Below are 24036 nucleotides of genomic sequence, written 5' to 3' on the forward strand. Positions count from 1 at the left end.
ATGGGATCTATATCCAAATCTGAACCGATCTTGCAAAATTTTAGCAACTTATTTCTGAGCCGCATCTGATATTTGGTACCAAAGATCATTGTTGTGGAGTGCATATTACACATGTAAGGTGCTAAAAATCCCAATCAGGATCAAACATATAAATGGGAGCTATAGCTATATCTGAACCGATTTTTACCAATTTTTATTTACTAGCTTCTAGACTGAATTCCGCCGGAAGTGTAGTCCATTTGGGCTGCTATTGTCATTTGGAGCACAATAAACCTGAAATCGGATAAAGATATATATATGGGAGCTTAAACACCAAATCGAATGAAACATATATATGGGAGTTATAGCTATATCTGAACAGATTTTCACTAAATTCGATGTACTGGCTTCTAGACTGAATTCGGTTGGATGTGCTAAAATTCAGGTCATTTGGACTGATTTTGGCCATTTGGTACCCAATTAACTCGAAATCGGTTGAAGATATATATTTAGGAGCTATATCTAAATTTGAACCGATTCCCACCAATTGCAATAGGGTTCGCCCTTGGGCCGAACAAATATTTTTTGTAAATAAATGCGACCTAGATTTTGTTCACAAAAATAAATGGACAGACGGACAGACAGACGAACTCACATTCATAAATCGACATAGAAAGTGATTCTATGCAGATAATATCTATCTTGTTTCCTTTTGTCTGTTACAAAAATGCACAAAGACATAATGCGGACGGACGGACATCGACATGGAATTTTATGCTGATCAAGAATATTTATACTTTTTGGAGTCTAAAATGAATATTTCGAGGTATTACAATCGGAATGACAAATTAAAATTTATGGTGGAGGGTATAAACATTATTTACTCAAATTATACGTCTCGAGTATGATTCCCCCTAGGTACTATTATAAGACTAATATGTTTGGGTTCTTAACTCCACTATTTTCAAAAAAAGTTTCCATATTCCGATGTAAAATCTATTGCATAATGATGTGTTTAAACTTTATAACATTCCATGCTTTCATTCGAGGGATTATTAAATTATTAATTTATGGCAACTCTGTGCTACAGAGGTTTGTTAGTGGGAGAGAATTCGTGTTCAAGTTGGAGCTTGTTAGAAAAAACTTGTTAATAAACTTATGTGAGTATATGTGAGCAACAAACCATTAAAGTAAAGTAAGTAAGTAAAAAAATTTACAAGTTGTTTTAATAAAAATTAAATTAAATAAAAATTTTGAAAATTTTAAAAAAGTGGAATTTTGTGAAAATACATTTAACAAGCCTTACTTTGCAGTACTTTAATGAAATGTTTTGGAGAGAAATTTAAATTTATTTATAGATGGATTTTTTCCACATATGAACATGGTTATAGGAAGCTGAGTGAGAATGATTTTCTTTTGAGATTAAGTGGGGTACACACAATCAGTTTTGAATGACATTTTTATATCCTACACCACAAGGTGGTCAGGGTATTATGTCTTTGTGCATTTGTTTGTAACTGGCAAAAGGAAACGAGATAGACCCATAGTTCCTTTTAATAATCTGGATAGAATCACATTCTGAGTCGATTTATGCATGTTCGTCCGTCCGTCCGTCTGTCTGTCCATGTATTTTTGTAAACAAAGTACAGTTCGCATTTATTGCCCTATCCAGATGAAATTTTGCACAAATCATTTGTTTGACCCAAGGACGAACCCTGTTGAAATTGGAGATAATCGGTCAAAATTTAGATATAGCTCCCATATATATCTTCGTCCGATTTGCCTTTTATTGGGCACCAAACGACTAATATCAGTCCGAATAGTATGGAATTTTGTACGTACGATCAAATTGGACCTGAAAATAAGTATGCCAAATTTGATCGAAATCGGTTCAGATATAGCTATAGCTCCCATATATATATTGTTTATCCGATTTGTTATTTTTATCCTCCGCAGCCGTAATATGCACTCTGTAACAACAATATTAGGGGTAATATATCAAATACAGCTCAGAAATACATTTGCTAAATTTTATCGAGATCGGTTCGGAGATTTGGATATAGCTCCCATATATAACTTCGTCCGATTTACCTTTGATTGTGCACCAAACGTTTAATATTTGTCCAAATGGGATGAAATTTGGCACTTACGACCGAATTGAGTCTAGAAGCTAGTATGTTAAATTTGGTGAAGATCGGTTCAGATATAGCTATAGCTCCCATATATACTGTTCATCCGATTTGTTATATTTGTTACCCACAGCCGTAATATGCACTCGGTAACAACAATATTTGGGGAAATATATCAAATGCAGCTCCGAAATACCTTTGCTAAATTTTATCGAGATCTGTTCGGAGATTTGGATATAGCTCCCATATATAACTTCGTCCGATTTACCTTTGATTGTGCACCAAACGTCTAATATTTGGCCGAATGGGATGAAATTTGGCACTTAAGACCGAATTGAGTCTAGAAGCTAGTATGTCAAATTTCGTGAAGATCGGTTCAGATATAGCTATAGCTCCCATATATATTGTTCATCCGATTTGTTATATTTGTTACCCACAGCCGTAATATGCCCTCCGTAACAACGATATTCAGGGAAATATATGAAATACAGTTCAGAAATATCTTTGCCAAATTTTATCGAGATTAGTTCCGATTTGGATATAGCTCCCATATATATATCTTTATCCGATTTCAAATTAATTGTGCACCAAATGGGCAATACAAGTCCGAATTTAAAAAATACAAATGCTCCGGCATATTTAGTCCTTTGAACTTCAAATTATAATTATAATCATAGCGTGTGTGATTGAATTCTCCCATAAAAACTTATAATTGTTATGCGGAGCTCTACTAAATTAGCAAAGTGGTGTAGGGTATCATAAAGTCGGCCCCGCCCGACTTTAAGACTTTCTTTACTGGTTTTAAATTAAAAGCTTTGAAACTGATAGTGTGTGTCCGACTTTGAATATATTTTAGCATGCAAGGTGGACCTCAAAGCAATGGCGTTTTATACAAAAAATGAAGCAAAATATGAAAAACTAAAACTTACCTATACTCTGCGGCGCTATCAGATGTACAAAGCCCGCCGAGAACAATATCAGACAGACGGGCAATGAGACCCAGGCAAAATACTGGGCTATGGGCTGAGATGTTAGATCGCGATACAGCCAAACACGGGCTAATTTCAAAAAGACAAAAATTTAAAAATAACGATGAAAATCTAAATTAAATATTTTTTTTTGCAAAAAAACTCACCATTTGTACATATCGATATACCCTTGTCCATGATATACGACAGCAGGGCCATAATTATGCCCAGCAGGGCCAAAAACACCCAGTCTTCGCCTAGGCGGGCAAATGTGTGTTTCCATATCCATGATGAGACTTTAAATGCACGAGACTCACGTTTCCCTAGGAGTTCCTGTAAATATTTCCCAGGACTGCTGCTTTATAATCAATTTGTTTGGAATAGGTGTGTGGGTGATACTATTTTTTTGTTAATTTATAATGGGAAAGAGGGGATGGTTATTTTTAGATCTAAAGGAGTATGGCAGATAAGCACAGTGATTTGGGGGGGGTTTGTGTAAAAAAAATAAATTGTCTCTAGGAATTGATTACGTGTAAGGAACAGATTTTTAGGGTAAATGTATTAGGTTTTGATAGTGGACGAACATTGGTACCAAAAAGTTCTAAATATTGGGTTTTAGAGCAGAAATCCTGACATTTTGCATATAGGTCAGCATTGCTGCGAGGTATCAGATAAATTAAAGTTTTTTTCTGAAAAAGGGTCCCAAATTGTTCCAAAATGTACTGAAACGTACAATATTTAGTACATTTAGAGGCAGAATTCAGAAATTGAATGTTTATTGTTGTATTCTTTAAAAGTGGCATGTGGGTAGATGGACGAAGAGACGGAGTTTTTTAACTTCGTACTAAATGTACCAAACCTGAGTTTTTGAGCAAATATTTTACACTTTTGATGCAAAATTTAGCATGAAGGCCAGAATTGAAACAAGTTTTAAAAAAATAGTCTTGTTGGAAATACGTACCAAAAAATGTTGTACATAAATCTTTAAAGTCCTCTGATCGGTCACAATTGAAATGTGTTATTAGATGAACTGGTGTCTTTTGAAATTCGTACCAAAAATGGTACAAAAAAGTACCACAATCTGGGTTTCGAAGTCTGAATTGAGAAATTCGCACGTAGACCGCCATTATTGAGATACGTCAGGAACAATTTTAGTTTTTTGGAAATTGTGGACGATGAGTCCCATACTTTCGGAGCTAGATTTTAAATTTTGAAATGTAGGTCGCCATTGGTACGATTCATTGGACAAAATGCTGTTTTTAATGGTACTAGAAAGTACAAAAAACTGGATTTTAGAGCATTAAGACCATTGGTGCAAGACATTAGATAGGTATTACTTTTTGGAAATTCGTACTAAAATAGGTACTCAAGAGTACTTAATTGTGTAATGTAAGAGCTAAATTACTGAAGTTTGATATTTAGCTTTGTCCGACAGGAAAAACATTTCCTTCCGAAATCATATATTGTTAGCATTACACATTGTTGGGACTTTGGGACTTTTCATTGTAAGGGTACGAAACGTACTAGAAAGTACAAAATAGTACTGCTTTATTATTGAACGATCGATAACTTTGAAATTTGGAACGAGGATTTCGAAAAGTAAGCAGAATACAAACTCTATGCGGAATTGTGGAATCTTCGCACTTTAAGGGCACACAATAGTGCAACATTCTAATTAAGGGGACGAAAATTATTAAAAGGTACAAGAGTGTTATTTATTGAGTCAAGTCAATTTCTATATTAAAACAGGTAAAATAGTATCAGTCGGTTTTTCCGACAGATGTATACCCCCAGCCTTGAGTTATGATTATTCAAACTATTGGTCCTTTCTGTGGGAGGGCCGAAGCAATTGGCGAATATTGTCCAATTCTTAACGTGCCCTATTTGGACTTTATCGCCTACTTCCTATACTTTATATGACATATGTGCAAATTTTTGGAAAATGTGGAAATATTCCTAAGGACCGAAATATTCCACTTCATCTTATACGGATAAAAATATTCATATGTGAAAAAATTTAAGGAAACAAAACTTTTATATCAAATGTTTATAATCATAAATTCCGAGAAATTACATATTCATATCAGGGAAATATTTAGATATAACCAGTTGTATGACATGACAGAGGAGGAGGAGAGAGTGGACCGATACATTCCCTCTTCACAACAGTTCTTGTGTTAGTAGATATAACGCGATGTGTGAAATATGAAGGGAAACACATTCTTTTTTTTGACCCTTTGTGCGGGAGGTACCAGAAGAAATAGTCCTATCTCTGCCATCTTCATAACACATCCTGTGTTGATGGAAATATTGAGATGTGTCGAATCTGAATGGAATCGGATGTTAATTTAGCGTTTTATGAGCTTCAAGGATATTCAAAATTTTGATCATTAGTGGGGGGAGGTACCCGAAGAAGTTTACCGATATATTCCAACTTCACACCATACCATGGGTTTATAAAAATATTGTTATGTGTGTAATTTGAAGACAACCGGACTCTTACATCACATTTTATAAGAGTTATAATTATTTAAAATGTTAACCCTTTTTTGGGGAGATATTAGATGGAGTTGACCGATATTGTCCATTTTCGCACCTGACCTAGAACTGATGCAAATATTAGGAGTTGTAGCAAAATTGGATTATCCTTTCTCTTTCTGTGCAGTAATTTTTTTTTTTTTTTTGAAAACCTCCCAAGTTCCTCCCCCACAAAGGGTCGATATTTTGAATAATTTTAACTCTTACAAAATGTGCCGCAAGAGTCCGATTGTCTTCAAATTACACTTATCACAATATTTTTATTAACCCATAGTCTGGTGTGAAGATGGAAAATATCGGTTTACACCTTCTGGTACCTCTCTCACAAAGGGTCAACATTTTGAATAACCATGATGCTCATAAAACGCGAAGTTAATCGGTCGACTATATCTGGTGCTTCAGGCATATTTTAATATTTTCTAAAAGTTATCACATATCTCATATCGAGTGAGGAAAATAGTCGATATTGTCAAAATCTGGCACGTTGTAATGTTTACACCTAAGTCAGGTCAAATACGAAATGGAAATATTGGCTCACTTCTTCGGTATCCTCCGGGGTCAACATTTAAATAATTATAACGCAAGTAAAAATGTATTTTGATAAAAGGACATTGACGGAGGTTATTTATCTATCGGCAAAAGCGACTGATACTATTCCTAACTTGTTTTTCTTATTTCCTCACGGTGCGCTACTCTACACATTCGTCGTTTAACTGAGAGTTCCCGCTGACTCAAATAGAGAGTATTTTAAAATGTTTTTTTTTTTTAATATTGAATATAACAATAATATTTAAAAAAAATATTATTTTGGGAGTCCTATATATTTAAGTATTGAAATCCTAGAGGTAAATTTAGGAAGTCCTTCATTTTTAGAATTTTTGTTAAATATATATAAGTTTTAGAAATATTATTTTTATAGGTATTTAAAGCTTAAAAATGGTGGTCATTTTAAATATCTCTCTAGGATTTCAAAAATTCTCAACTAATTCTCGATTTATTTTCAATTAGTCTCCCAAATCACTGTGCTCTAGGCTACCAATAATGATCAATAGATTCAAAAGTATTATAAGAATGCTGACGTTTTGAACTCAAAAATAAACGATTGGGGAAACCACTTAACATTCTAAATGCCTTTAGATTAAACTAAATAAAAGAACATTTAATGAAAAGAAAAAACAGAAACAGCTACGCCATTAAATTTAATTTTCAATATCTTTTTTTCTTGATTTTTCTACTTTGTTTAGCATTTTTCCTTCTACGTCATCAAATTAAATTTTTTCTTTTTTCTTTCTAGTATTCTTTAGCATTTCTCTTTTTTTTCTTTGTTTCTACATGTTATGTGGTATGTTAATTAGTTGGTTTACCTTAAAAATGTGTTTCTCATATTGCAATTATTTGTTATTTTGTTTTTTTTTGTAGTATTTTGGTTAAAAGCATGTTTGACCATGCATTTATTTGTTGTTAGTTGCATGTCATTTTTTTGTTGTTTAACAGAAAAATTAATATTTTTAACATTAGCAATTTGTCGTTTTTTGTTTGTTTTCCTTTTCTCTTAATATTCCTTCATACACTTACCTTATTCCTCTGTTTGTCCTCCAACTTTCGTCGTTTTTGCAGCAATTTGAGTTTTCTGGCTTCATCTTTGGCAAATTCTCCTAAATCTTTGGTATAGCGGCCATACATCTAAGGGAGGAGAAAGAACAAAAGAAAAACATATTATTAATAAAGTTCTCAATGAAAGTTGAGTGGGATTTTTAGTCGTATGATTGATAATAATTAATTGATATTAGTTATACGCACCCATGTTTAGCAAATGAAACCGTTCATTTCATGATTTCCTTTAAAAAAACCTAAAATAATTGAATGTGGGAATCAAACAATTGGAAATTTTGTGAAGGGTCACAAAAAGGGCCACTTGAAACTGTATTGGTGTTGGGACACCTAATATAAAATGTCAACACCAGACTAAATAATAGAAAATTCAATTGGAAGGCGCAGAAGTCAGTTGAGTTCACTATTGAAACAAAGACTCATATATGATAACACTTATATCGCATTTAGTCCCCACTTGGTCGATAACAGTCGACTTCCTCCAGTTTTTACTAACCCTTTCGAAATTATTGCAGGACGGGGAGTCAAGTAGCAAAAAATAAGCTTTTGCAAAATGTACAAAAATATAAAAAAAATAAATTAAAAAATCAGCTAAGTTCGACCGGACCGAACTTTTTATACCCTCCGCCATTTGGAAGGAATTTAAAAAAATTTCTAAAAAATTCCGTTGAAAAATAAAGCTCAAAGAAAACCTTTTATATAGGGGCTGTACGAAAACGAGGTCCAGAATAAGTAAATTTTTGCCATAGGCTGTAGTAAAGATTCCGAATTTTGAATACGAAATTTTAAAGAATTCCGGTGAATAATGTCGTTATTATCATCACAATACCGAATAAAGGGAGGCAACTTTATATGTAGGCTAAGCATTGAGGTGAACCTGCAATTTTCCTTCATAGGTTGTAGTACCCATTGCGAACTTTAAATACGTCAAAATCATCAAAATACCGAATATCGGTAGGTATCGTTATATGGGGGCTATACGGCATCGTGGACCTATTGAGACAATTCTCTTCTAGGGTACTCACCAGGAACTCCTTGTGTGGATTTTTAGACAATTCCATTGAAAATGTGGCTGAAATGATCGAAATACCGAATATCAGGGGGTACTGTTATCTGCTAGCTATACGATATCATGGTCCGATATAGCCCATCTTCGAACTTGAACTGCCCGTAGACATAAGATAAATCTGTGCAAAATTTTAGCTTCTTATCTTCATTTGTTTTGACTCTGGCGTGATTAAAACAGAATTTTACCCTAATCAAGAAAATATATACTTTGTTGGGTCTAAAATTATTAATTCGGAATGACGAACTTAATATACCGTCCATACTATGTATAGTGGAGGGTATTTAAAAATCTCCTCTGCAAAGAAGTGGGGAGATAGGTCGAAATTTTATGTCATTTGTAGTGCAAGAGTATGAACATAACTAAAGGTACAAAGTTGAACTTTATAGGTTCGACAAAATAACATTTCAGGGGTTCGAAAAGTTCCAAAAGATACGAAATAGTACATCTTCGTTATTTAGCGATAGATACATGCTAGAACATTGAAGTTGTGGTCACATTTGGGTGATATTAGGCGGGATTTTTGAAAGTTTGCACTTTAAGGGTACAAAATGGTAGAACATTTTTATTGAGTAATCTTAAAGTACTAGAACTTGAAAATTCTGCATTGGGGTCACTCATGGGCGAGGCTGGGCAAGTTTTTTTGGAAATTCGTACTTTATGTTCAACAATGGTACGAAAAGACACAAAACGGTACTAAATCTATGTGTTTAAAGAGTAAAGTAATTGACTGCCTGCCTTAACGATAACGCTGGAATCTTGAAATTTTCGGAGAGGGTCACTTTTGGTTCGAAGGTGTCAGATAAGGATGGTTTTTTGGAAATCCCTACTAGAACGGTACGAAAAGTACTAAAAGTTACTAAATATGGTAAACTTTGTATTTGACGAACCAGTAGAGCTAGAACTCTTAAATTTAGTATGAGGGTTGCTGATGAAGTGTATGATGAATGTACAAAAGTACACTATTAGTGTACGAAAAGTACTAAAATGTACTATGTTTGGTACCATTTTCGCATAATGTGAACGTTTAGAGCTAAAAGCTTGAAATTTGGAATGGGAGAAGTAGAGTCGATGTAAGGAGGTAGTTTTGGAAATGTGTGCTCATGTATATGAAAAATACTAAATGATATTAAATTTGGTACATTTCGAATTTGGAGGAAAGGGAAGGAACAGGAATTCTGGAATTTGGTACAAATTCGATTTGATTGAACCGATAGAGCTAGAACTTTGGAAATAAGATTCCTTTTGCACTGTAGGACTGGGGAATGTAGATGGTTTTGGAAATTCGTACTTATGTGTACTATATGGTACTAAATTTGGTACAATTTTAAATTTTGGGAGAACAATGCTTCTGGATGATCTACCCTCCAATGTCGACAATTATCTTTATTTACGTGGCAATTAAGCCAAAAATGAGCTTCATCGTTGAACACAAAATGAAGTTTCTTAATAGAGCACGAACATTGAAACTGGTGTTGCAAAAAAAAAACCAGTAAGGAAAGCTCAAAAGTCGGGCGGGGCCGACTATATGATACCCCACACCACTATGCATATTTAGTAGAGCTCTCGTAAAAAGGTTTATACAGGGCATTTCAGAGCTCTATGAGATATTTGGTACAAAATCAAAATCTATCTAATTCTATCGTGCATTTTACGAACTATAGCTAACTCTGAACCGGGTTTCTCCAAATTTTACGTATTCTTCTTCTTCTAGACTGGTGATTTGGGCTGATATTGACCATTTTGTGCACATTTAACCCGAAATCGGATGAAGATATATATGAGAGCTATATCCAAATCTGAATCGATTTCGATAAAATTTAAAACAGCTATTCCTGTGCTCCATCTAATACCTGGTACCAAATATCACGGTTGTGGAGTGAATATTACGAATGTATGGGACTAAAATTCTAAATCGGATGAAACATATATATGGTTGCTATATTTATATCTGAACCGATTTTCACTAAATTTGATATACTTGCTTCTAGGCTGAATTTGGTCCGATGTACTAAAATTCAGTCCATTTGGTCTTATATCGGCCATTTGGTGCACAATTAACCTGAAATCGGATGAAGATATATATGGGAGCTATATCCAAATCTGAACCGATTTCGATAAAATTACAAACATCTATTTCTGGGCTGCATCTTATATCTGGTACCAAATATCATTCTTGTGGAGTGCATATTACGAATGTGAGAGGCTTAAACACCAAATCGGATGAAAGATATATATGGGAGCTATAGCTATATCTGAACCGATTTTCTCCAAATTTGATATACTTGCTTCTAGGCCGAACTCGGTTGGGTGTGCCAAAATTCAGGTAATTTGGACTGATAGTGGATATTTGGTGCACATTTAACCCGAAATCGGATGAAGATGTATATGGGAGCTATAGCTGTTTCTGAACCGATTTTCTCCAAATTTGTTGTATTTGCTTTAAGGCTAATCTCGGTCACATGTGCCAAAATTCGGGCCATTTGGGCTGATATTGGTCATTTGGTGGTCAATTAACCCGAAATCGGATGAAGATATATATGGGAGCTATATCCAAATCTGAACCGATTTCAATAAAATTTAAAACAGCTATTTCTGTGCTGCATCTAATACCTGGTACCAAATATCACGGTTGTGGAGTGCATAGTAGGAATATGAGGAACTTAAAGATCAAATCGGATGAAAGATATATATGGGAGCTATAGCTATATCTGAACCGATTTTCTCCAAATTTGATATACTTGCTTCTAGGCCGAACTCGGTTGGGTGTGCCAAAATTCAGGTAATTTGGACTGATAGTGGATATTTGGTGCACATTTAACCCGAAATCGGATGAAGATATATATGGGAGCTATATCTAAATTTGATCCGATTCTCACCAATTTCAATAGGGTTCGTCCTTGGGCCAAAAAAATATTGTTTGGAAAATTTCATCTCAATCGGATAATAAATGCGACCTGCATTTTGTTCACAAGAATACATGGACAGACGGACATGCATAAATCGACTCAGAAAGTGATTCTATGAAGGTTCTCAAAAGTAACTATGGGTCTATCTCGTTTCCTTCTCCATGTTACAAACAAATGCACAAAGACATAATACCCTTACCACTATGTGGTGTAGGGTATAAAAAAAATAAATAAATAAATAAATAAGCAAAAAAATATCTGAAAAATCTCCCTTTATAATCAAGATTCAAATTAAAGTCATCTAAGGCAATCCCTTTAAAAGTTAAATGTATTACCACAGACGAAGTGTAGAATATTTCCTCTCTTGACACCTTCCTGCTAAAATACAATTTTATTTTACTTTTCGGCGTCAAGTTCGAGAAAAAATTGTTCAAAATATAACAAGTATTTTCTGGTTTTTTGATGGACTTGCACATTGATGGAAATATTTTTTTTGATATACTGTGAAAATAGAGATTTATTTTCCTTAGTGACTTATAGTAAAATTTGATGAACAATATTTTTGCCCTAGAGGCGATCCTTCAAAAATGATGGTTTGTTGGAGATTTTTGCATAAACTCACAATAATTCTGTAGAATATTTTGACAGGCTACAAAGGAAGTTTTTAGCCATATTTCAAACAATGGATCAAAAGACCCTTTTGTTGACTCGTTTGAGGAATGAAATTTTCAAGCAAAATATTCCTCGTATTCTTATCTGCAATAGAGCCGAAGAAATTTTATTCCTAAAATGCACGGATTCCGAGGAATCTTAATCCGAAAATTTACAAAAGCCTGAAAAGGGGGAAGGAACTTGTCCTTTCAACAAAAGAATTATTTTACATCAGATTATACTGAACAAAAAAAACAAGTAAAAAGCTGTAAGTTCGGACGGGCCGAACTTTGAATATCCTCCACCATTTGGAATGAATTTGGCAATTCTCAAAAACAATAAAATCCGTTAAAAATTCTATTAAGATCTTAAAAATATCAATGTAGCGGTTATATTAGGGTCTATACGCAACGTGGACCTGCATAGGTAACATTTGTCACAAGCCATTACAATATTCAAATGCGAAACTTAAAAAAATCGGTTATAATGTAGCTAAAACCATCAAAATACCGATTATCGGGAGGTGCCGTTATATGGAGGCTATGCGAAGACGTGGACCTACATGGTCCATTTTCGTTTGCAAAAGTCCTGCAGACATAACATACATTTGAGTAAAATTTTATCAATCTACTTCAATTCGTTCGGAAGCTGGAGTGATTTCCACAGACGGACGGACATCGCTAAATCGACATAGAATTTTATGCTGATCAAGAATATATATACTTTGTGGGATCTTAAATGTGTATTTCGAGGTGTTACAAATGGAAAGAGAAATTTAATATACACTCCCTACCATGGTGGAGGGTATAAAAAAATTGGATACTAAACATGAACCATATAATATAGCATCAATAAAAATCATTGTTTATTTCTGAATATTAGTTTTCAATATAAACTTTCAAAACTCTGATGGTTTTTTTGCTCTACTTTCACAATCTGCTGGAAAATCTGTAAGCATTTCATCTGCGTCCCTCAATCATTTAAAGTTTTTTTTTCAAATCTTGGCCTTTATTTCGTATAAATAGGTCAAGGACCTAACCACAAGATTCCGATACAAATACAATGATTTTCAATTTTTTTAAAAATATTTCCTCCCGATAATGGATTAACTTATGAAAATAAAAAACAACAATATCAACCCCATTTGCCAATGAAAATATTGATTATACATCCCAACCCCCCCCCTCCCCCCAATCCTCCCTTCCTGACACCTTTTCCCCTTTCAAAACAAATAATGCTAAAAATACAAGTACACATCTTATTTATTCAGACACTTAGCCAGACCCAGATCCCCCTCAGAAAAGAGAAAAAAAAATAGACAATGAAAACCGAACAAGTGCACAATACGAAGAAGGAAAATACGGAGAAGTGCAAATATTATCTAGTATTTCATGTACAAATGTTTATAATAATAACAACAACAACACAGAGAAATATATAAATAAAAACTTATGTATTTATTGTTATTGTTGTCATTTCTTCATCTTTTGTTATTTTTTTTGCCACCTATTTCAATATTTTTTTGTCTGTTTCGCTTGTCATCCGCCGTCGCCAATTGTAAAAATAGAAATATTAAAACAAATTAGCAGAATTTAATGCAATTTTCAGATGAAAATTGTCTGGCGAATATTGGCAGCCGTTACAAAAACAAACAACAACAACGACGCCGACCATAACAGAAACTATGACGACACCATTGGGTTTTATCAATGCCATTAAATCTCTGTTTGTAAATTTTTCTTAAAATAGTTTCATTATCTGATTCAATTTTTTTTGTACGGGGCATGACAGGTGGACATTGGAACTGTGATGTGGAAAATGAAATACCTTGAAGCTATCTAAGGAGAAGCCGAAAATGTCAAGTTTCAGCTCAATTGGTGGAAAATTTTGATATAAATTTTCAAGTTATTGAAAATCCAGAAATACCTAATAAAGGGTGGCTCTAGAAAATGCTGGTAGACCTATGTAGAAAAAATTTTGTGAGGAGAAATTATACCTATTGAGAACCCGAAAATTTCAAATTGAAACTGATTTAATTGAAAAATGTGGCTGAAGACAGCCGAAAACTGGGAGGTACAGAAATATTGACTATTGCCCTAATTTTCAGAGCTCTACAAACATTCAGTCTGACTGTCGATCAAGACAGAGTGCACATTACTGTATTTTTAGCATACTGACATTACAGACAGAAGAAGGACACAGAATTTTATGCTGATCAAGAATATACATATTTGATAAGGTATCCTTGAATATTTTGAGGTGTTGCAAACGCAATGAAAATTGTCTATATCTACCCTTTCAGGATAGAGTCATACCAAATAACACTGTGCGACAAAATTAAATTTTTTCAATAACTACGGGAAAAATCCAGCAGACTATGAATGTAAAGTTAAAAAAAAATCAGACACTTGTATTGGTGTTTATAAGTTTACATCGCAAAGTAACTTGAAAAGAGGGGGCAAGTTCTCCTCTCTTCCGCACTTGTGGACATTTTCAGATTCAGATTCCTCGGAATTCGTAAATTTTAGGAATAAAGTGTCTTCGGCAATATTGCCGACTAAAATACGAGGAATTTTTTGGTGGAAATTTTTAACCCTCATCCAAAACAAGAAAGGGGTCTTTTTGGTCCTTTTTTTGAAATATGGTTAAAAACTCCTCTTAAACGGGGTCGTAGCAAGTCAAACGATTCTACAAACTTATTTGTCATTAAATTTTACTATAGGTCCTTGAAGATTTGAAAACGCTAAATCCTTCCAAAACGCCAGAAATTCAAATATATTTAAGAGGCATTTTAGGGTTAAAACCGTACTTTGTGAGAGTTTGTGCCAAAATCTCCAATAAAGCATCATTGTAGAAGGATGACGTCAATGGCAAAAATGTTCTTTATCAAATTTTACTATAAGTCACCAAAGAAAAGAAATCTCTATTACCACTGCATATCAAAAAAAAAAAAAAAATAAAATGGAAAAAATTGCATCAATATTCCCAAAAAACCAGAAAATAGTTGTTAATTTTTTTAATCAACATTTCCTCGGACTTTTTTCGAGTATACGCCGGAAAGTAGTATAAAATTTCGTTCTAGGCGGAAAATGTTAAAGAAAGAAATGTTCTACACAACATTTTACTACAAATCTCAGAATAAACTACATGCCTAGGTACAATAGATTTTATGAAAATTTCATTTGAAATTTACGTACTAAAAGTGAAAATTATGTGTTTATTTTAAGGTAGAAGCCGTACTTGATATGGATTTATACTAAAATCTCCAACATAACATCGTTTTAGAAGTAAGATGTCAGAGACAGAAATATTCTTCATCAAATTTCACTATAATTTGCTAAAGAAAATAAATCTCTATGTTCATTATATATGAAAAAAATTTTACTAATTTTCAAAAAAAAAAAAATCCCCAAAAAAATTCCTAATTTTTGGATCAATTTTTCCTCGGACTTTTTTCGAGTAGACGCCGGAAAGTAACATTCGTTTTAGGCGAAAAATGTCAAAAGATGAAATATTCTACACAAAATTTCACAATAAATGTCAGAATAAACCACATATCTAGGTACAATAGTTTTTTATAAAAATTATATTTGAAATTTCTGTACAAAAAGTGAAAATTGTGTTTGTTTTAGGTTTAAAGCTGTACTTGTTGTGGGTTTATTCTAAAATCTCCAAGAAAACATCGTATTAGAAGTAGGAAGTCAAAGGCAAAAATATTCTTCATCAAATTTTACTATAAGTTACCAAAGAAAAGAAATCTCTATTTTCATTGTGTATCAAAAAAATTTTGCACCAAGTTTCCCAAAAAAATTCGCAAAAATATTTCCACATTTTTTGATCAATTTTTCCCCGGACTTTTTTCGAGTAGATGCCCGAAAGTAACATTAAATTTTATTTTAGGCGAAAGGTGTCAAAAGAAGAAATGTTCTACACAAAATTTCATAATAAATGTCAGAATAAACCACATATCTAGGTACAATAGTTATCTATAAAAATTATATTTGAAATTTCTGTACAAAAATTGAAAATGAAGTATTTGTTTTAGGGTTAAAGCCGTACTTTGTGTGAGTTTGTGCAAAAATCTCCAATAAAGAATTATAATAGAAGGATGATGTCAGATAGAATAATATTCTTCATTAAATTTTAGTATAAGTCACCAAAGGAACGAAATCTCTATTTTCAAAACCAAAACCACCAGGCTTACATTTCTCACATGCACACAATATAGACTAACTGTCGGGTAAACAAGAATTTGTAATTTTTAAAAGAAGAACCATATTCATGATTTATTAAAAATGCAATACAACAAAAAAAATTATAATAATTGTTGGCAGTGTTCCTGATCTTTACAATGCGATTCTTGTGCTGCAGAATTGTCGTCGTGTTCACACAACAAATTGTCTTATGCTGATGGACGGACGGACGAACATACAGACAGACATCCTGAAAGACGACAGCAATGGCAGTGACATACAAAAATGAAACGAAGAAAAAAACACACACACAAAAAATATTGAAAAAAAATTGCAAATAAATCTTGCAAAACAACAAAAAATAGAGAAGGTTGCCAACATTGTAGGCCAAGATCAATAGATATGATAAAATGTAGATACATGCGTGTATTTATTAATATATGTGTTATACTGAGAGAAAACCATTCAGAAAAGGCAAAGTAGGCTCAAGGATAGATGTATTTCATTCCCGACAGACTCTTCACACCAGATCTTCTGTTAATTAAAATATTGGGATGTGTGAAATTTGATGAGAATTGGATTTTTGTTTTGCATTTTATGAGATATATAATTATTCAAAATGTTGACCCATTGTGGGGCAAGGTATCAGAAGAAAAATACTCCAGTATATTTCATCTTTACACCAGATCATGTGTTGGTAGAAATATTGGAATGTGTAAAATTTTGGAGACAATCTGACTCTTATTTCACATTTTACAGGAGTTATAATTATTCAAAATTTGAACCCATTGAAGATTTTCGCACCTGACATGAGACTGATAAAAATATTAGGATCTGCAATTGAATACCCTCCACCATATGCCCGTGAAGATTAATAGTTTTTGTGCATTTCAGCATTTTCCATGCAGTTTCCCTACCGCCAACACCACTCTGGTTATTCGTCCTCGTCGGGAAATTGTGTCATTTTCCTCTAAATAATTTAATTTAAATTAATTTAAAAATACGTTGATTTATCCAAAAAAAGTGGTAAAAGTCATTAATATAAAAAAAAAAACTATTTTTCAATTAACCCCTTGCGCACCAACACATTGCATTTATATTTTAAAAATTATCTTCACGGGCATCTCCACCATTTGGAACGAATTTGGAAATGATCAAAATTTGTAAAAATCCTAAAAATACCGAACATACGTGGACTTGCATAGGCAATACCCATAGTGTAAATACGAAATTTGAAACAATTCCGGTGAATACTGTAGCTAAAATCATTAAAATAAAGAATGTTGGGTGGTACCGATATTTGGGGGCCATACGTACCGATATTTGGGAACTTCAAATACGAAATTTGAAACAGAAACAAATGCAGAATATAGGGAAATATTGTTATATGGAGGCTATACAATGACTATCTGTCATAGGCTGTAGTACCCACTACGAAATTTAAATTTGAAATTTTCAACAATTCCTTTGAATAATGTCCCTTAAATCATAAAAATACCGAATATAGGGAGGCATCGTTATATGTGGCCTATACAGAGACCTGGACCTTCATGTGCAATTATCTGTCTTAAGGTGTAGTACCCACTACGAAAATTGAAACAGATCCGATCAATAATGTCCTTTAAATGATCAAAATACCGGATATAGGAAGGTACCGTTATATTGGATCTATACAAAGACCTGGACCTGCATAGACAATTTTTTATTATAGATTGTAGTACCCATTAGGAAATTTGAAACAATTCCACTCAAAAATATCTCTAAAAAATAATCAAAATTCCGAATATTGGGAGGTACCATTATAAGGCGTCTATATGAAAACGTGGACCGACATGACTCATTTACGAACTTAACCTGACTACTAGCAAAATCTCATAATCTCAATTACTTCCAAAGATAGCGTGATTACAACAGACGTCCGTCTGTCCGTCCGTCTGTGGAAATCACTGTAGCTTCCGAACGAATTGAAGTAGATTGATAAAATTCTGCTCAAATGTATGTTATGTCTGCGAGACTTTTGGTATTGAAAATGGGCCATGTAGGTCCACGTTTCGGTATAGCGCCCATATAACTGTACCTCCCGATATTCGTTATTTTGATGATTTTAGCGACATTATTCACCGGAATTGTTTCAAATTTGGTGTTTGAGGTTCGTAATGGATACTACAGCCTAAAACAAAAAAATTGTCTCTGCAGGTCCAGACAGCCCCTATATAACGGCACCTCCCGATATTCGGTATTTTGGTGATTTTACCGACATTATTCACCAGAATTGTTTCAAATTTGGTACTTAAAGTTCGTAGAGGATACTACAGACTAAGACAGAAAATTGTCTGTGCAGCTATGCGTCTTCGTATAGCCCCCATATAATGGTACCTTCCTATTTTCGGTATTTTGGTGTTTTACTTGACATTATTCACCAGAAATGTTTCAAATTTGGTATTTGAAGTTCGTAATGGCTATTACAGCCTATGACAGAAAATTGTCTGTACAGGTCCACGTCTTCGTATAGACCCCATATAACTGCACCTCCCGATATTCGGTATTTTGATGATTTTAGCGAATTTCTTCACCGGAATTGTTTCAAATTTGATATTTGAAGTTCATAATGGATACTACCGCCTAAGACAGAAAATTGTCTGTGCAGGTCCACGTCTTCATAGAGCCCCCATATAACTGTACCTCCCGATATTCGGTATTTTGATGATTTTAGCGAATTTATTCACCGGAATTGTTTCAAATTTGGTATTTAAGTTCGTAATGGATACTACAGCCTAAGACAGAAAATTGTCTGTGCAGGTTCACCTCTTCGTAAATCCCCCATATAACGGTACCTCCCGATATTCGGTATTTCAATTATTTTAGGAAAATGATTATAACCGATTTTTTTAAGTTTCGCCTTTGAATATCGTAATGGCTTATGACAAATGTTACCTACGCAGGTTCATGTCCTCGTATAGATACTAATATAATAGTTACATTCGGTATTTTTAAGATTTTAACAGAAGTTTTAACGGATTTTATTGTTTTTGAGAATTGCCAAATTCGTGCCAAATGGTGGAGGGTATTCAAAATTCGGCCCGGCCGATCTTACTGTTTTTTTACTTTTTGTCCCAAAAAAAGAAAGCATCACTCAAAACTTATTGATGGCGAATTATTGATGTTTTGAAAAATTGTTAATTCTTAAAAAAATATAATAATACGAAAATTTAGGTTATATAGGAACCTAAATTTAAATGTGGATAGGTATCCAAAATTTTCAGAATTTTTTTAGTAATAGAACATGAAATGACAAATGTGGAGGTTACAAAATGTCTTTTAAACTGGTTTCATATATTGTAGAGAGCGCCATCTGTACTTCAATGTTATTAGTAAATATCATTATTTGGGAAAAGAACGCCATCTACACTTTGATATTTTTGTTATTTATTATTATGTTTTTTCATGATCTGTAAGAATGTAAATATACTTTATTGGATGGACTTAATATACCCCTTTATTGTATGATTGAGGATATAAAAAGTATTCGAACGCAGCAAGCGGTTTTTATGTGATAGGGAACGCCATCTATACTTCAATGGTATTACTATTTTTAATAGTGTTTTTGCCGAAAAGTGCATACTTTTGGGCGTTTTGGACGTCAGAAGTGGTATTAGAAACAGATTAAATCAAATACGGACAACGAATTGATTTCGAAGGTTTAAAATATTTTAAGAGATATAAAAGAGAGAATATAAGAGAATTCCCAGATTGGGAATGGCGGAAATCCATATTTCATAAGTATCGAAGTAATTAATCTAAATGAAATAAGCAAATTCTAGCTTACAGGATGAGATCGCACATTTTAACACACTGTCGCACCCACACACACCCGCACCCACTTACATAATAGAAAGCTTCAATCTCCACATCAACTTGACTCTTGAGTTCATTGTAAAGATCATGGCTAGAACGTCGCGAGTATGTGTCATCGAGACGCGATGCTTCCGTCGATGTTAGCAGCCCGGATGCATGGCGATGTTCGGCCTCCTGGCGCAAATAGTCATCGCGATTTATCAGAAGTTCCGGTTCGAAAGCATATTCACGGATATATTCATCGCATTGGCCGTCACATTCCTGTTCGTTTTTAAACATCGAAGCGATGATGGTGACGGTGACCTAAAGCGTGCCAAACAGGCACGCATAACACACATTCGAGACAATTCACGACAGCACTTAATGGGTTAAGGTTTATTTTTATTTTTAGAGGTAGTTAAAGCTTTGTTGTCATAAAATATTACAAGTCACCCTTGGGATTTTTTTTTTGAGATAAGGGTGAAATCTTAGAAAATACTTTATCTTTCTTTTAATTTATTTATCTTTTGTTTGTTTACTTTTGTTTTTCCTTAGTTATTTAGCTATTTGTTTAAATATCGATTTTTTCCTTCAATTTTTTTTTCTTTTCCACACTTCCGCTTATGGATTTTCCCTTCAGGCCATTTGTTGTCTTCAAAGGTTTCTTGGGGTGATTTTTTTTGTTGCTAATTTTATTTTACATAATCCATGTTAATTTTATTATTTAAATTTAAATTTAAATTTAAATTTTAAGACGTCGTCTCATAATTTTGAGCAAAAATGCAGCTGCCACACGGGTTGCTGATGATGACGACGTTGTAGCTGATGTTGATTTTATGCCGACCTCTAGCATTTTTCATTGGCTTAGTCATAACTGTTTCTTTGGGGTTTTGCTTCACTGCCTATCATTTATTATTCCAATCATTGTTTGGTGATCTCAAAAAATTGTGTTTATTTTTATTATTTATTATTTGTTACATTGTTGTATTTTATATTAATTTTGAAATTTTCCTTAGGTTTCTGTTTTGGTTAAAATTATAACATCAATAATTTTTCTTATGGTGACCGAAATGAAAACAAAAGATTCGTATCTCTATATATTTGCGATTTTTTATTTCCATGTAGCACACGGGGTGTCCTCAAAGCCAAAAGAAATAAATTTTTGAAAATTTTGAAATTTTAGTTTCCTTAAATAAGAGTTCTATATGAAATAGTTAAATAATATATTAATATTTTTTATACGAAATGTTTTTCCTATGATTCTTTTGAAATTTATATCAAAAATTCACCACTTATTGGACTACAAAATAGTACCCAAAATCGGAGACGTATTCCATGGCAGTCCCAGGACTACAGAAATTCATTATTTTTTGTGAAATGTACTCCCATTTTTCCCGAAAAATACGCGCTGGTCACTCATTTTACTTATGACTACTTCTTTTTAAGAAAAACAAATTGTTGTGCATACTTTTAGGAGCCAAATAAACTAAAAGTTTTATAAAACAAGTTAAAAACCAGTAAAGAGAGTCTCAAAATCGGGCGGGGGCGACTTTATGATACCCTACACCACTTTGCTAATTTAGTAGAGCTCCGCATAAGAATTAAAAGTTTTTATAGGAGAATTCAATGATACACGCTATGATTATAATTATAATTTAAAGTTTAAAGGACTAAATATGCCGAAGCATTTGTATCTTTTAAATTCGGACTTGTATTGCCCATTTGGTACACAATTAATTTGAAATCGGATAAAAATATATATGGGACTATATCCAAATCGGAACCGATCTCGATAAAATTTGGTAAAGATATTTCTGAGTTGTATTTGATATATTTCCCTGAGTATCGTTGTTACGGAGTGCATATTACGGCTGTGGGTAACAAATATAACAAATCGGATGAACAATATATATGGGAGCTATAGCTATATTGAACCGATTTTCACCAAATTTGACATACTATCTTCTAGACTCAATTCGGTCGTAAGTGCCAAATTTCATCCAATTTGGGCAAATATTAGACGTTTGGTGCACAATCAAAGGTAAATCGGACGAAGTTATATATGGGAGCTACATCCAAATCTCAACCGATCTCGATAAAATTTAGCAAAGGTGTTTCTAAACTGCATTTGATATATTTCCCCAAATATTGTTGTTACAGAGTGCATATTACGGCTGCGGAGGATAAAAATAACAAATCGGATGAACAATATATATGGGAGCTATAGATATATCTGAACCGTTTTTGATCAAATTTGGCATACTTATTTTCAGGCCTAATCTGGTTGTATGTGCAAAATTCCATACGATTCGGCCTGATATTACACGTTTGGCGCATAATAAAAAGCAAATCGGACGAAGATATATATGGGAGCTATATCTAAATTTTGACCGATTATCTACAATTTCAATAGGGTTCGTCCTTGGGCCAAACAAATGATTTGAGAAAAATTTCATCTGGATAGGGTAATAAATGCGAACTGTACTTTGTTTACAAAAATACATGGACAGACGGACGGACAGACAGACGGGCGGACGGACATGCATAAATCGAATCAGTATGTGATTCTATGAGGTACTTGAAAGAGTGGGCCGATGTTGTCCATTTTCGCACCTGACATAGCCCTGATGCAAATATTAGAATTTACAAAGTTGGAGAAAAATCGGATAATCGTTTCTCTTTCTGTGTAGCAAAATATTTTTTTTGAAAAGTTCGAACTTTTGTGAGGATGGTACCAGAAGGAATGGTCTAATCTCTACCATCTTTATCACAGATCTTGTGTTGATGGAAATATTGAGATGTACCAAGTCTTGAATGAAATCAGATGTTAATTTCGTGTTTTATGAGCTTCATGGATATTCAAAATTTTGAGCCTTTGTGGGGGAGGTACCAGAAGGAGTGGACCGATATATTCCATCTTCACAGCAGATCTTGTGTTAGTAGAAATAATAAGATGTGTGAAATATAAAGAGAACCGGATGCTTATCGGATTTTATGATCGTTTTGGTTATTCAAAATGTTATCTCTTTCGAGGGGGAGGTACCAGAAGGAATGGTCCTATCTCTACCATCCTTATAACAGATCTTATTTTGATAGAAAGATTGAGATGTGCCAAGTCTGAATGGAATCGGATGTTAATTTCAAGCTTCATGGTTATTGAAAATGTTGACCCTTTGTGGGGTGGTACCAGAAGGAGTGGACCGATATATCTCTTGATTATGTGTTGATAGAAATATTAAGATGCGTAATATTTGAAGAGAATCGGATACTTATTTCACAAATTAATTATTCAAAGTGTTAACCCTTTATGGGGGAGGTACCAGAAGGAGTGGTCTAATATATTGCATCTTCACACCAGGTCTTGTGTTAGTAAAAATACTGGCATCTTTGAAATTTGAAGAGAATCGGATGCTTATTTCTTATTTAATAAGAGTTATAATTATTCAGAATTTTGACCCTTTTGTGGGGGAAGTATCAGAAGGAGTGGACCGATCCACCCACCTTCAAAGCAGATCTTGTGTTAGTGGGAATAATGAGATGTGCCATGAGTGAATGGAATCGGATGTTTCCGCACCTAAACTAGCACTGACGGAAATATTGAGATGTGTGTAATTTGAAGACAATCGGACTCTTACATCACATTTTTAAGAGTTATAATTATTCAAAACTTTAACCCTTTGTGGGGGAGGTACTTTATTGGATTGGCCGATATTGGCGATTTTCGCACGATACCTGGCACTGATAAAAATGTTAGGGTTTTCAAAGTTTGCACAAAATCGAATGATCATTTCTCTTTTTATGAGGTAGAATATTTTTTATTGACCTTTTGTGGGGGGAAGTTTGACAACAATATTACGATGTGACAAGTTTGGACCAAATCAGATAATACCTTCGGGAGTTATCGTGTGCACCATCCAGACAGACAGATGGACGGGCGGACATCGCTAGATCGACTCCAAATTTCCTGAAACGGATTCTGTCCAAATAGACATCGGGTCTACAACCCATGTTTCGGTTAGGCACTTTTTGGCCGTATCTTGGTTTAGAGTTTTGAGTAGATATAATCTCTTCATGCTAAAAATTATGAAGATTGCTTTATTTGGCGAAGTCTCTTTTTTTCGGTATTTCGAAGGTTGCGATCACAATTTCAAATCCGAT

General features: G+C 33.7%; 1 protein-coding gene across 9 annotated transcripts in view; it reads right to left on the minus strand.

Annotated features, from left to right (window-relative positions):
- LOC131806464 (chloride channel protein 2-like) overlaps window positions 1-24036 on the minus strand; it is a 112306-nt gene that overhangs the window by 23519 nt on the left and 64751 nt on the right. For 4 of the 9 annotated variants that reach the window (XM_059130555.1, XM_059130553.1, XM_059130559.1 and 1 more), the window contains exons 2-4: window positions 7190-7297; window positions 3244-3409; window positions 3038-3166 (exon numbers count right to left, since the gene is read on the minus strand). In XM_059130555.1, the coding sequence (XP_058986538.1) occupies window positions 3038-3166; window positions 3244-3409; window positions 7190-7297 (403 nt within the window). Of the gene's footprint in view, window positions 1-3037; window positions 3167-3243; window positions 3429-7189; window positions 7298-19929; window positions 20842-24036 lie in introns of those variants that run through there. The other 5 variants (XM_059130556.1, XM_059130558.1, XM_059130554.1 and 2 more) reach the window with 4 other exon arrangements.

The sequence above is a fragment of the Musca domestica genome, unplaced genomic scaffold (genome assembly GCF_030504385.1).
Source record: "Musca domestica strain aabys unplaced genomic scaffold, Musca_domestica.polishedcontigs.V.1.1 76, whole genome shotgun sequence".
NCBI lineage: Eukaryota > Metazoa > Arthropoda > Insecta > Diptera > Muscidae > Musca > Musca domestica.